General features: G+C 26.4%; 2 protein-coding genes across 2 annotated transcripts; both read left to right on the top strand.

Annotated features, from left to right (window-relative positions):
- Window positions 1-3123: 3123 nt before the first annotated feature.
- On the top strand, window positions 3124-3666 carry OCT59_019495 (uncharacterized protein; the record flags this gene model as incomplete). The annotated part of the gene is made up of 1 exon (XM_025311230.1): window positions 3124-3666. One exon carries the CDS (start codon window positions 3124-3126, stop codon window positions 3664-3666), a length of 543 nt encoding a protein of 180 aa, XP_025173602.1.
- Window positions 3667-8336: 4670 nt separating this feature from the next.
- On the top strand, window positions 8337-8930 carry OCT59_019494 (uncharacterized protein; the record flags this gene model as incomplete). Its single annotated transcript, XM_066143562.1, has 1 exon — window positions 8337-8930. One exon carries the CDS (start codon window positions 8337-8339, stop codon window positions 8928-8930), a length of 594 nt encoding a protein of 197 aa, XP_066005299.1.
- Between the last annotated feature and the right edge of the window lie 6339 nt (window positions 8931-15269).

Below are 15269 nucleotides of genomic sequence, written 5' to 3'. Positions count from 1 at the left end.
TCAGCACTTAATATTTATATGATCAACATTTAATCAAAAAAGATTTTGCCGTATCATTTCTATATTTATCGATGTATAGGGCATGTATATATCTTTTTACTCATACTACTAATAGAAACATTTTACAATCCATTAAGAATTTTACCCTTTTATTAAACGGAAAGTAAAAAAAAACTTTACCCTATAAAAACTTGACCAATTTTTAAGGTACTATAAAATTTACCTATAGTTTAGCCGGTAACTCTAGGAAAATTTTTATATTAACTTTACCTAGTCTATACGCCGGTCACATCTAATATAAGTTTCCGGGTCCTATGCAGGCTAGCCCACTCTCTTTAGCTTTACGAAAATGGTTCAACGTACCTTTAATATTAAGATTTTAAACCTAAAATATTTTGGAAAGCATCTGAAAGAGAATAAACGAATATTATGCGCGCAAGGTAATTGTAAGGAAAAAAAATAGGAATAAAAATGGGATAGTACAAAAAAAAATGAATTACTATTATTCCTGAATACGAAACAAAATAAAATAAAATAAACATAAGAAATAAAAGCAAGTGGTGGGCATGAGCGTGCCATACAGCGCTAAAGTGCCCAATCTCACCTTAATAAACGATCCTTTACAAATTGAAATTGGGAGCACTTTTCGTTATTTCAGTGTTGTATTTATACAAATTTCGCTACCTCCACTTTTTTACTGAAAAATTTAAAAAATCTCAATTACACATTTTTTCGGAAACTTAGATTTCCACCAAAGTAAATTTACATGCGATTTTATTTTTATTTTTTATTTTATTTATTTTATTTCTAAAAGAGTAGTAAACTAAGTCTGTTATAAATTTACACGCGATCGGGTTTATTAAAAACGATTTTAGAAAGTCACGTGAATGAGCACGATATCAAATCAGAACAAAATTATTAGATATACAGGCCTGGTCATAAGTTTCTTTACCCCAATATTTTCCGAAGTCATGTGATAACCTATCCTAAAAATTTCCAGGGTTGAAGATCAATACTAATCTTGATCACATACAAAATTAAAGGTCCGTACAATATATAAATCAAAAGTTAGATGATCGATGAATTTTAGCTGCAAAATGTTAGTTTTTCCTAATAAATAGTTTTTTGTGCGTAAATATTCAATTGAACTAAAGTAAAATTTTGTAAAAATAGTTACTTACATTCATTATAATTAAAATTATGGCCACTTATTTGGCCAGAAATACCATTAAAATAAAGATTTAAATAATAAAAAAATTATACTATTTGCAAAAAATCCATTTTGATAGTCATTTTTTTGCTTTAAAAATTTAGCAAACCAATTTTCTTTCAGCAGAACCTTAATACCCATTTTATGCACAGTATCTATAAAAGGGATCTCTTGGCTTATTCCTATAAGCTTTTTAACAAAAAAAACTTAAAATAAATACTGCATAAAATTAATAATTTTCAACACCATTCAAAAATTGTGAAAAAATAAAAGGAAGATTATAGTATAATTGAAATTCCCTGGCTATGTATCTAATCTGATAAAAATTCTAAAGAAATGCATAATGATACTTAAAAATTAATATATCAAAAAAATATATATATACTAAAAGGTTTAATAGAGCATAAATAATGAAGGAATGAAAATATTCATGTAAAGGTGATAATATTTTATATAACACAAAATTCATCGATCATCTAACTTTTGATTTATATATTGTATGGACCTATAATTTTGTATGTGATCAAGATTAGTATTGATCTTCAACCCTGGAAATTTTTACTCTAAAGTCAAATGGTTTGACGGTAATGGCAAATCATTTTGACTTTACATTTAACCTTAAACGTTAAACAATATGTAGTTCACCTTTAAACATCTGTCCAGTCCGGCGTGCCATAGTCCGGCGTGCCATAGAAAATATGATACAGTCAAACAGTCAAATGATCCAAATGTAGTCCCATGTTACTCCACATCTTTCAACCTATCCTTTTTTGGGTATCTTTAGTGATTGACGATCAGTCACACTTTCTTTATTATTTTGTGTTCCTTTTTGTTTTTCTTTTTCTCTGTCATCTTAAATTTGGATCTCTATTTGATAATTTTTTTTACAATCACATACATTCTTTGTTTCATTCTACTTGGATAATTATTATATTTCATAGTAATGCGATGTTCAAACATTTGTAGACTTTACCATATGAATTATACGTTCTAATTTTTCTATAGTTGCAATCTAAGGTAATTAATTATATGTAATTAAAATCATTTATATTTCACACTGTAGCATTTATATTCGATTATATAGTATAATATATTCCCACAATTTTCTATCTTTTAAGACGAACCAATTAAAATTAAGGAGCTAGAATAATTTTTAATTAGTTATGTAGGACTTAGGAAGATCGGTCTCACATAACGGAACAATTTTGAGCTTTTCAAATAAACATTCAAATATGGAGAAATTTATCTACAGATTTACTACCCCACATTCCCCACAGAAAAAAAAACTATAGAAAACCTTAATAAGAAGGTTGTTCAAAATTCTGTCAATAATTGCAAAAATACATTTAAAAATTCAATAAGAAACAAAAGGCTTTAAAATGATGCAATAATAATATGTAATGACAACAGATATACGATATTTTTTTAAAAAATATTTACAATGTTGGTATTGTACATTTAATTGGGAAAAACTTTTGCAAAAGAAAGTAAAAGACTTAAATTATTTGTACAAAATATAAATAATAAACAATAAAAAGAAAAACTACCAAAAACAATTCGTTTTCATCCAATGAAAGCGGGAAATTTCGGCAACATTTCGTATCTTTCGCATCTTATCTTTCTATCATCTTACATCTAGGGTTTACCATAGGTTTACCATATTGAGTAATATCATCTTAATTAGTAAAGATTAATAAACGATCCTGCAGGTTGTTGTGATCCTTTCCATCCGGTTTTTTCCCATTATTTTACTGCGAAAAGAAATTTAAAATTATATAAAACCGGCATTTTAATTTCTTCATTTCTTTCCTACAAAAAAAAAAAAAATTCAAAAAATTCAAAAAATAACTTACACCAGAATTACTCACAAAATCCTCATTTTTTTGAAAATATATTTATTTATTTAAAGACCAATGTCGTATATTAACATATCGACATTATTACAATATCGTCCCCCTTATCCTTACAGATTTCCTTTAAGAAATTTAATTGGTTCAAATGGTAATCCTCCTTACGGATTTACAGTTTACAGACACGCTTACAATATACTTATCAACCAACATGGATATAATTTAAACATGAATAGAATATCTTTCGTCGCGTCTATATTATGGAAACAAGAGCCTGCGAATGTTAAATTATATTATCGTAATTTAGCTAGAAAAATTAGAACAAGTTCTATAATTTCCGGTAGACGTGGTAGACGAAATAACGATAGTCGAAGAATTCCTCAACCTTCATCGTCTCAACAGACTTCTCCTGTTCCGCCTGTTCCTCCCGCTTTCCCTGCTCCTGTTCCTCCTATTACCCTTGTTCCTCCTGTTACACAACGCAATACATCCGATATTTATATTGATTTTGAAGAGCTGGCCTCACACATGAATCAAGGAATCCCCTTACCCACAACGACTACTTCTGTATTTAACGTTTCTTCTTCATTTGGGACTTCTCTTTAATTTAAGTCCTTTATAATTTATATATGTATATATATATTCTTTTTTGATATTCGTAAAATAATATATCGGCTTTTTTGTATATCTTTTTTGTTAATAAAATTTGTAAGATAATTATTCCAATTTTATGTAAATGTAATAACATTTTAAATTATTTGTAATTATAGTACCTTTATGTTTCATTTATTTTTTCGGTTTTTTTTATTTAAATTATTTTTATGAAAAAGTTTTATGGTTTATAAACTTTAAATATTTTTATTTTAAAAATGTAGACAATGACGGAATTATAAACTTTAAATAATAAACTTAATAAATAAACGCGTTATCGCGTAAGATCACGTAAATTTATTTATGTATCACACTTAATAATACACCTTTTGCCAGTGGTACTGTTGGCGCTTACTACTTACTAGGAATAAAAGAACTTGTGGTGCAATGAGGATGTCTTTTCTTATTATATACCTAACCGGTTGATGAAACTAAAACATTGTCCGCTCTAATGGAACCAGAATATCCTGCAGCTTTGGGATTTTGGCCGCGGCCAAAAGATTTTTTTGGCATTTGGCGCCAAACAGCCAAACGTCCAAGGCTAAATTTTGGTCAATCGTATTAATACCTATTAGGTGTGATTGGCATTCGCGACCAAATATCTAAACAGGTTGCCAAAGCCCTGGCCAAACGGCCAACACTCTTTATATAATTCAACCAGTTGCATTTTTGTGTAGTTCACAAATATACATGTTACGCGGGAAATTTACCGATTCTGATTTCCGACGATATACCGATGTCGAATCTTGATCACGTGATATTCGACGAAGAAAGGATTTTTCATAATTTATTTATTTTAAAAATTTATATTTTATATGTAACTTTTATAGCACTGAGTTTTTATTGAAATAATTTACAACAATAGTAGTCGGCCCTTTTTATGCGAAATTTGGTACCGTCGTACCGATTTTAACATGAAAAAATTGAATATCTGTGGTATACCTTTTATAACCGCATAACAAAAATTTTTTTTTTTAGTATAACGAAGATTTTTTGCAAGATAAATTTAATAGCCTCAAAGATGGATGATTTATGTTTCATGATCATGAAATGGGCATTATATCAAATTTCTCACAATACCGAATAATTCGTTATCGCATTAACGAATTTTCTCATAACGAAGGCCTGATCGAGGACCCAGAAATATATATACAGGGGTAGGTAACAGGGCGGACATCCTTATATCACCTTGCCGATCATTTGCCGATCTTATAGTAAATTGGGTGATATCAGACTTTAAAGCTTCGGCCGAAGTCACAGAAGTTTGGCCGAAACTTGAAACTTTTATGGGTCATAGTTTAACTGATTTAAAATCAATGGCCGAAGTAATCATTCCTAATTTTAGGTAATCAAGAAGTTATGGCTAAATTTATACTTGCAATTATATTTGTTATAATCTATATAATAAATAGAAATTTTCAAAATGCAATTTCTCAATCAATTTAGTGTAAAAATTTTATGAAATTACTATCAAAATGTTTGTCTTGACGAGATGAATCTAAAAAACTAACAAAAATTAAATTTTAATCACTGGTTGTCACAATATCATTAAAATAATTTAATTTTCTAATTATTATTAAAATTCAGCCCATTTTTGGGTTTTAGTTAATTTTTGGATTTGAAAACATTAATTTTCGGACTTTGGATGAATTTTGATAACAAATAAAATTTATATAGTTAAATTTGCAAAAAAATGGTATTTTTTATGTGATAATATTAAAATAGATGATCGGCAAAATGATCGGCAATAATGTGATAATATGAGGATGTCCGCCCTGTTGGGGTAGGTACACAAAATGCGTCGCCATCATAGTGGAGTTAGACAGAATAAAGTTTTGATTTGCGTACAATTTAAAAATTTTTCGTCTATAGGTTATCAAGATTACGTATTTTTATCAAAATTTTTATATGTAAAAAATTAGTTTGCGTATTTTTTTGGCTTAAATTTGGCTAATCACATATATATATAATAATATATTTACTGTACGTACTTGTTCAGTTAAGCGCATTGTAAATTTCTGAGGGTTGAAAAGTGAAATTTCGACTATTTTGAAAAATATTATTGAAAAAATGGGTAAAATAGGATTTTCACAATACAAAAGCCAGATTAAATAATTAATACAGTATGAACTTAATGTCTGAAATTTTATTTGCGTATTTTTGCAGGATTTTCAATATCAGGTGTCAATTATGCGTACTACTCATATAAAAAGTCTCTCATAGTAAAAAATTTTATCGCCACCTGACCTCTACATACATATCCAGGACGGCTACTTTGTTATATCGAGGGCCGATTGTATTTTCGCGTGCATTGATATACCGAGCTTAGATAAACAAAACTCAGATGACCTTTGAAAAAGAGATGTAATCCCCTATATAATATATGCCTTTCGTTGGAATAAGACCTTTTTCTTACAAAAATACCTATAATCGTCCTTTATAAACGTGATCAACAACAAAGCATACGCATAAACACTTTCTCCGGGTTGTTGCTAACGTTGGTCCATTACAGCCGCGGGTCCTTTTAGGTAGCGAGCACTACTATTTGTAACTTTCGGGCAGTATCAGGATCCCCGGATATTTATAATAGAGGGCATATCCATGATACTCATTAGAATTCAACCTATGACTTTATATAATATTAAAAATACCCTTTTTTAGCATATAACTTTAATATATTTACATTTAAAATTTTTTCATTTATTTATTTAATAATAATTGTAATTTATCTTAATTTGTTTTACATATTAATCACTCCATCCTTAAAATATACACTTTTATAAAAACTTACATATGATCTCAAGATTTCATTTAAAATTTTATATTTTCTTTTTACTATAACCTATTTTGTAATACTCTATTTTTTGCATATAACATTCTCATATGACTTGCTTATTAAAAAATACAAAATTTATACATGACCTTTACTATAATTATCCGGGTCCTATTCCATCCATTAGCAGTAACGGCAGCGTTAAAATTCATGAAGCCAAGTTATAAGGTCCTTATTGTTACAAGTGAAGGTTGTGTTCAAATTAATAACAGCGTTTTGAGTATTTCTCGCTTGAGCAGCCCCTATAAATATTTTTTTAGAAAATTGATCACATATCGGAGTTTTTTTGGAATGAAAACTAGAAAATGATCATTTATCGGAATTTTCCCCAGAAAATTTATTATAGGGAGCAGCAGTTAAAGCTCGAGTATTGGCTGGTTGAACTTGATTTGGACGACTTAATTGCGATACTTGATTGTTAGACATTGTTCTTTTTTTCAGAAAGTCGGTCGAGATACAGATGTTCAGAGACAAATAAAAGCCAAAATATTTTCAATATTTTTGCGACTACCTGTTATAAGAAAAAGTATTATGCTAAAATTTAGTGATAAAAGAAGAGAATTTTGTGGATATTGGAATATCGGGTGATGAAAGTGGTGTGATAAAAGAGAGTTCGTTCGTCTTCGTTAATATAATGGATGAATAAAATTATGAAATCTTTCTCGAGCGGTGTAGATTTGATGACCAACCGGTCATAGGAAAGGGATATCAATATTCGTGAAAGTATCATATGGTCTATTAGAGAAAGATAGGTTGGGGATTTCCAATTCCAGAATCATAAGAAACGGAGAGTTGACGGGATGATAAATTCGGCAGAATTCGTCAGGAAATTCAAATAAGGAAGCACTAGGAATCTAGGATATGTTTGGTGAAGTTGATCGTGGTATTTCAGGTTCATACAATAGAGATCAAGTGTCCTTTGTTTGTTAGTCCAATAGGAGAGTCACACATTTCGGGTTTGGTTTGTTTCTAGGAGAAGGAACCGATTGTTTCGAAGGTAAGTAGTAACGAACAATGGAGGATTATGCAGGTTTACGCGAAAATCGGCAAAATCGGACGACTTTCTCACTCAATACTGCACTCGGTATTGTACGTTGGGAATCGTCAGGGATTAATATACAAACACACGAAATTAGTTAAAAACAGCATTGGGGAATATACTGTAATGTAATGTTAATGTTCCGTATCGAACTGGTTATATGTCTTTCTATATAATAAAAAAAAGCTTTGATAAACCTTTAATAAACCTTAATAACCTTTAAAAGGGAGACGAAAGAATGAAAAATCTAAAAAAAGAAAAGTACATTATAAATTGAAAATTGAAATCAATTGAATTAAAGAAATAACTCTACATCCAATGAAATAAATGTAGAATATTATATAATATATTATATATATACATATATATACTAGAAAAAATACAAATTTAGGACTCAAACAATTTCCTTTTATTATTATTATTATTATTTTTATTTTTTTTTTAAAAAAAAAAAAATCATGATTGAGAGGAAAAAAAAATATTTAGTTGAAGTCCTAATAAAGTCGTGAATTTTTTGTTTTCATTAATAAGAACATTATTTAAAAACATTATTTCGATTTCGAACATTATTTTTTCTTTCCAAATTTTTTTTTTAAAGTGACTAAAATTACAAATTTTTTTTTTCTAACGCTAGCTAAGACATAAATTTAATTGATCTTATTTCATTTGCTTTAATTAGCTCAACCACTTCAACCACTTCATTAAAATACAAAATTTCAAAAAAAAAATTCCTACGCACTTACATTAACAATTATGCCAATAACGAGAAGTCTTACATCAATTCGTCGAAGTCGTGATCCAGAATTTCCAACAGAAGAAGAATTGGAACAAGCATATAATCATGCTCGTTTAACATTATGCTCGCAAGGATATAACTTAACTGAAAGGATTGCTAGAGAATTGTATGATCCATCAATTAATGATATTAATGATATAAATAATATTCAAGCTCTTGAAGTTGTTATTATAAGCAAATTTTTAAAAGCTATTGAAGATGAAAGGATAAATATGTTTAGAAGAAAAGAAAACAATAATGGGAGAAGGAATTATGTGATTAGATATGATAATCTAAATAAAAGAGAAATCATTTTAATTGATAACGATGATAATGATGATGACAACGTTGGCTACAACGATGTTAATAACGATAACAACGATGTCAATAACGTCAATAACGACGCGTCACAAATACAACGAGACAACACAAATGAATCAATAGTAGTATATGTCTTAATTGAATCTCATAATATTTCTAAAATTAGAGGGAGAAAATTTTTAATTTTAAATTTATTAATTTTTTTAGGGTTATTTTTTTGGGGGTTTTTTTTTATTATTTTAAACAAATAATATATTTACAGTCTACAATATATAACTTGACTTCAGTTCATGTTTCTTTCATAAACTGATTGACATAATAAAGAAACACGATCAGAATTTTTTTGTAATAATAATATGCTGATAATACAATTATTTTGTTCATAATATTCGTAATTTCGTACCCTAGGTAAGATCATCCATAAACTCTTTACGATTATTTGTTTTGTTATCCCAAAAAGACGACCTATAATTAATAGACAATTTAAAATCTTAGAATAATCTATATTAAGAACATGGTGACTTTACGAATTTCTTAGTATCATACAGTAAAATTTAAGTAATAACAAAACACCAATCTCGTCCTTTGCCAAGGATCAACATAAAATACGATTCTTTCGATGATCCAATTTAATCTTTTGATGAATCCCTCAGTATTTTTGACAGGCAGTAAACAATAATCATTTCAATGAATAATTACAATCAATAACTAAATAACAATAATATTAATAATGTTGCACAATTCCTTAACATGAAATAAATATGATCGTCCGCAACAATATTATCGAAATTGATGTACTGTATAGAGGAATAAAATAATAACGTTTATACAATTTCTTTTATCAAAATAATCTTTATAAAAATATTATTAATATGCTGTATTATGTTGTATGAATTTCAACATTTTGTGCCAAATCTGTTTCAGACTCGAGTTTGTTTTTCATGTTATGAAAAGTAATTTTTAATATATATATGCACTATGTCAAATGATTTTATAAATTTTTTTTCTTCCTTCATATATACATATATATATATATATAACATCCCTTTTTTTCGAGCATATTTACTTTGGCTTCAAACTTATTCTCCTAAAATCGTCAAATACATAAAGAATAATTATGGGTTTTATAGAAAGAAAATTGATGATCCAAGACTCCAAATTTCGTTTTGCAGTTCTTAGATATTGGCGTGACTTGGCACGACCATTGAAGTTACTACCTATATGTATCATTTTATTCATAGAATGGGTCAGGTTGACCCCGTCAAAGCCGGGTGAAACCAGTAGGGTCATGGTTTTACTACGGTACAACCAACTTAATTTTTGCAATTTAGCTTATGCTGCATAGAGTGATAATCGAACTAATGCGGTTAGTCCTTTTACCTCTAATTATTAAGTACGACATTTTCATCCTTAGCACAAAATTTCGGCTTCCGATATCCAGAAGTGTTTATTATTGCATATTATAATATTCAAATTTACTTTTCATGAAAACCAATTAATATCGCATTATTAAGAGCTTTAAAGATTATGATCAATTAATTTAAAAATAAAATTATTATTTCACAATTATAGTAATAATTTACTTTGCGTAACAAAAAATCGACAACTTTTATGATAAATTTTTTATGGAACTTTTTTCTTTTTAAATTAACAGAAGAATGGGTAGCAATACGCGAAGAAATCCATATTTATACATATTATTTATATTCTCAAAAGATTTAACAAACTAATAAACCTAGAGAAATTATTAACGGAATATTAATAATAATTATTGGATGAGTATCGGTCTTCGAAGTCCGATATCCCCATCCAATAACTAAGTTATAGTTAGAATATTGCGGTGAACTATAGGTAGTGATATGCATTGGAAGCTTCCAATGACATTTTATTAGAATTGGAAGGCTTGGAATTAGAAGAATTGAAAAGATTTCAATATTTCTATACATTAATTTTAATATATACGAATATTTATTTCTATGTACATTGGAAACTTCCAATAAGAATTTATTGGCATTTGGAAAGTCTTGGAATTGGAAGAATTGAAAGAATGCACATCGTTGCCAATATTATAAAAATATCGGTCAGTAAAATAGTAAAATTCCGAATATTCCTAATCAACTGAAAAAATAATTTCAATTTAGTTTTGATACAAACAATAATTTATACATTTATTCTATATATAATTTTAAAATATTTTTTTATAATTATTACTCTATAAAAAATTTTTTTTATCGGAATTTCCTTGGAATACAAATTAGAAAAATTGATCATTTATCGGAGTTTTCAACAAACTCTTTTTTTTTTTTTTTTTTTTTTTTTGTATACCCGCAATTATAATTTGTATAATGGATTTTGCGCCATAACGCGTACCAGATGAATAGTAACCTATTTTTATTAATTAATATAAACTAATTGTCTGGAGCGAAATGGAGGACAAAATGTACATGTACTGTATTGTCTACATGTGTTGGACACCGTGGTGTTCTTTTCTGTTGATTCACGTGACCATCACCAAATATTCGCGTTTACCCCGGGCTTACAACTGTTTCCGTTTTCCGAGTTTTGTAAGTAAATTTATGCACATAAGAACGAATTGCGAATTGCATATATTCTGAGAATTTCTAATACTGATTAAATAATGGTTTTTTTAAGTTTTTAACTATAAATTATTCATTCTTAATGTACAAGTTCACCCTGAATCCTATGGGCTGGGGATTAAAAATCGTTACAATGAGAAATTCAGGGTCATTTTATTATAAAAAAAAATCTGTACCTGAACTTTTCTTCATTATAACAAGTTATTCACTATATAAAAAATTCATTATAGAGAGGGAGAACTGTACCTTAGCTAGATAAATATCAACATAATAATCCTAAAGGTCAGATTCATATTTGTGAACATCACCACATTTGACACATTTGACACAAATTATCACTAAAGCACAACATATGTACTATATGTATTGTAAACATTATTTATTTATTTTAGCGAAGTGACAAGTAAATTGATTTGGTAACTTTTTAATAAACAAAAAAAATTTGGGGAATTAATTTTTGGTAATTCCACGAAAATGAAAATAGTTTGGTATATCGATTATCATAAATTTATGTAATATGTAAATATGTTAATTCCGGGCGAAATTTACCAAAAATATATAAAAAAAAAATAAAAAAAAATATATATTTATATATACAGTATATATATTTATATAATTAAATAATAAACTTTTTTAATAAACAAAGAAATGAATTTCGTTAATTTCGTTGTTGTTGTTGTTGTTATTTATTATTATTAATTATTATAGTCGCAGTTATTATCATTATTATTATTATATTCATCATCATTATTATTATTACTATTATCATTATTATCATCATTATTACCATCATTATTAAAATTATTATTATTGGCATTATTATTAACATTATTATTAACATTATTATTATTAGTATTATTATTATTATTTAAATTATTATTATTTGTTTGTTGTTGGTTTTAATCGTATCGTATATATATAATATTTATATATATTCTTTTGTTATCATATTCCTTTGATTTTAAAAAATTTACGAAAATTATGAATAATACAATTTATTGTCAAAAAATCCGGGTACCAAACAAAAACATGGTTTCTGTTTAACCATGTTGAAAACCAATTTGGAAGTTGGAACATATGCTGAATATATTCATATCCGAAAATTCAATCATCCCAAAACTTAAATCCTAGATTTAGATATTGAGGATTACAATAACTAACCATAACTAACCACAACTAACCATAACTAACCACAACTAACCACAACTAACCATAACTAACCATAACTAACCACAACTAACTATAACTAACCATAATTAACTATAACTAACTATAACTAACCATGACTAACCATGACTAACCATAACTAATCATAACTAACAATAACTAACAATAACTAACAATAGTTATTATACCTTCCTTCTAATAATATTTTTAGTGATCCGGTAAATCACCTACAATTTCAGTACAACTAATCAGTTTTACATATTAGTGATGTAGAATGTAAAAATACTAATTTAGAGTATAGGGATATGCAAGTTGATAACTTTAAAAAAAAATTCGCCAACTTTAAAAAAAAAATTTCGGCGAAATTTTTTTTTTTTACCAAAAATGTTAAAAAAATTCGGCAATTTTTTTTTTAGCTAAAATGTCTAAAATGTGTTCAAATGTATCTAAAATGCTCGGTAATAGTAAATTTTAAACTTTTGATGAATTACATTTTTTATGTTACGAAAGTTACGAATAAAAAATAAAAAAAAAACATTTATCAATCATAAATTTTACGATTAGATGAAAACAACTCATGGAACAACGAATTAAAATTCAATAGTGATTTATCTAATATTTGATATTTTAATTTCAATAAATTAATCTTTGATGAATTACATACAATGTTCTACGTTACGAAACATTTATCAATCATAATTTTTATGATTAGATGAAATTCATAGTCTAACGAATTAAAATATCATTACGTTTCGCCTAATAAAGACGATAAATGAAAATCTTTGAAATCTTTGGAATTTTCAATAAGTGAATTATTTTAATATAAAATTCGGAATTTGAAATTTAGTTTCCGGTATTCGATATCAATAAATTTGATGAATTGCATACAATGTTCTACGTTACGTTACGGAAATAAAGAAAAAAACATTTATCAATCATAAATTTTATGATTAGATGACAACGAATTAATATTATCATTACGTTTCACCTTAATTTAATATAGGTTCGGAATTTGTAATTTTTAAACATTTATGGATTCAATAAAATTGAACTTTTTGATGAATTGCATACAACAAATATTCTACGCTCATACGAATAACAAATACGAACAATAAATACGAATAATAAATACGAATAACAAATACGAATAACGAATACGAATAACGAATAACGAATAACGAATAATAAAATACATTTTTATCAATCATGATTAGATTTCAAACGAATTTTAATATGATATTATTAAGTTTCGCCTAATAAAGGCGTTAATTCAATTCAGGAATTTTTAATAATGTTTTTAATTTTCTTAATTTAATATAGGTTCGGCATTTGACGAAAAAAACGCCAAATTACAACATAATTTTAATTAAAAGATTGATCAGCCCAAAATTTTTTTAAAAATGTTCAAATCAAACTTTTATCTTCTAATCGCTTAACTATTTTTTATTTTAATTCACGATTTTTAATTTAAATTATAAATTTGTTGGAATAATTGACAAAAAAAGATTATAAAAACTTTTTTTTTTTTTTTTTCGATCGATTACGGAATATTAAACAATTTTTAAAGTTTCAATAAATAAAAAAATTTACCGGGAATTTAAGTGATTATATCGATTCTATCTAAAATTAATGGGATAATAAATTTCCAAGAAAAGATTCATTAAGGAATGAATATCCGGTTGATATCCACGGTTGATATCCATTACTAAATCCGAATCCGAAATTACGGAAACACAAATCATCATTACGCATGATGCATTTTTTGCATTTTATAAAAGTACAATGTTTAAGATCGGCCGACACTGGACAGTGCCTATAATATATATATTATTATTATTATAAATAATTATTATTATTATTATTATTATCTGTTTATTTATTATTATAATAATATAGATCAAGATCTTATTTTTTTTTGACTTTTATGTAAAAAATATAAGAAATTTTACCTAAAATGAAAAATTTCTTAATATCCAAATAAGTAATAATTTACTATTAAAAGTAATTACAGATCCTTTCATACGGATTAGATTTTAACCTATTATGTATAAAATTTTTTATTTTACCGAATTAAATAATTAACTGTTAATAAAAAAAATTCTTTATTTTTTATAAAAACATAGATCCGGTCTATTATTTTATATACAATACATAAATAAAAAATTTTTATTTGATAAAAGATAAAAGATTAAAAATAAAAATAAAAATAAAAATAAAAATAAAAATAAAAATATACGTTCCTTTTTTTAAAAAAAGGAAAGAATAAAAGAAAAATTTTTGTTACCTAAATAAGGAAAAGAGTGTGATTTTTTTTTTCTTTTCGAGAGATTATGCACATAAATATTTTATCTCATTTTAAAAAAAAAGCTGCGAAATGTTCTTTAAAGAAAAAAGGATTCTTTGAAAAACAACAATAAATAAATAAAAAATAAAGAAAAAAAAAAAAAAAAAAAATTTTTTTTTTATTTTATTTCTCTTTTATGGAAATTTTAATATTACAAATTTTATATTACAATCTTAACGGGTATTTTTTTTTGACTTTGTTCTTAAAAAAGTGTAATTTTTGATTTGTAACTTTTTTTTTAATTTTTTTTTTAAAAATTTTTCATGTTTGTTACAGTATCATAATGTTCGATATGCATATAATGTTATCGTAAAAATTCTTAATGTATGGAATACAGAATATTTTTATTTATTTTATTATGAAATCTATTTGTTTACAGAATTTTTACAAAACGCACAGTTGAATTTTGATATTTTATTACTAAATAGGGATTGTTAAGATTTTGTTAAACTGAATAATGATAAGGGATTGGTGGTCATAAT

Source organism: Rhizophagus irregularis, chromosome 29, assembly GCF_026210795.1.
Source record: "Rhizophagus irregularis chromosome 29, complete sequence".
NCBI lineage: Eukaryota > Fungi > Glomeromycota > Glomeromycetes > Glomerales > Glomeraceae > Rhizophagus > Rhizophagus irregularis.
This window is presented reverse-complemented; position numbering and strand designations above follow the sequence as displayed.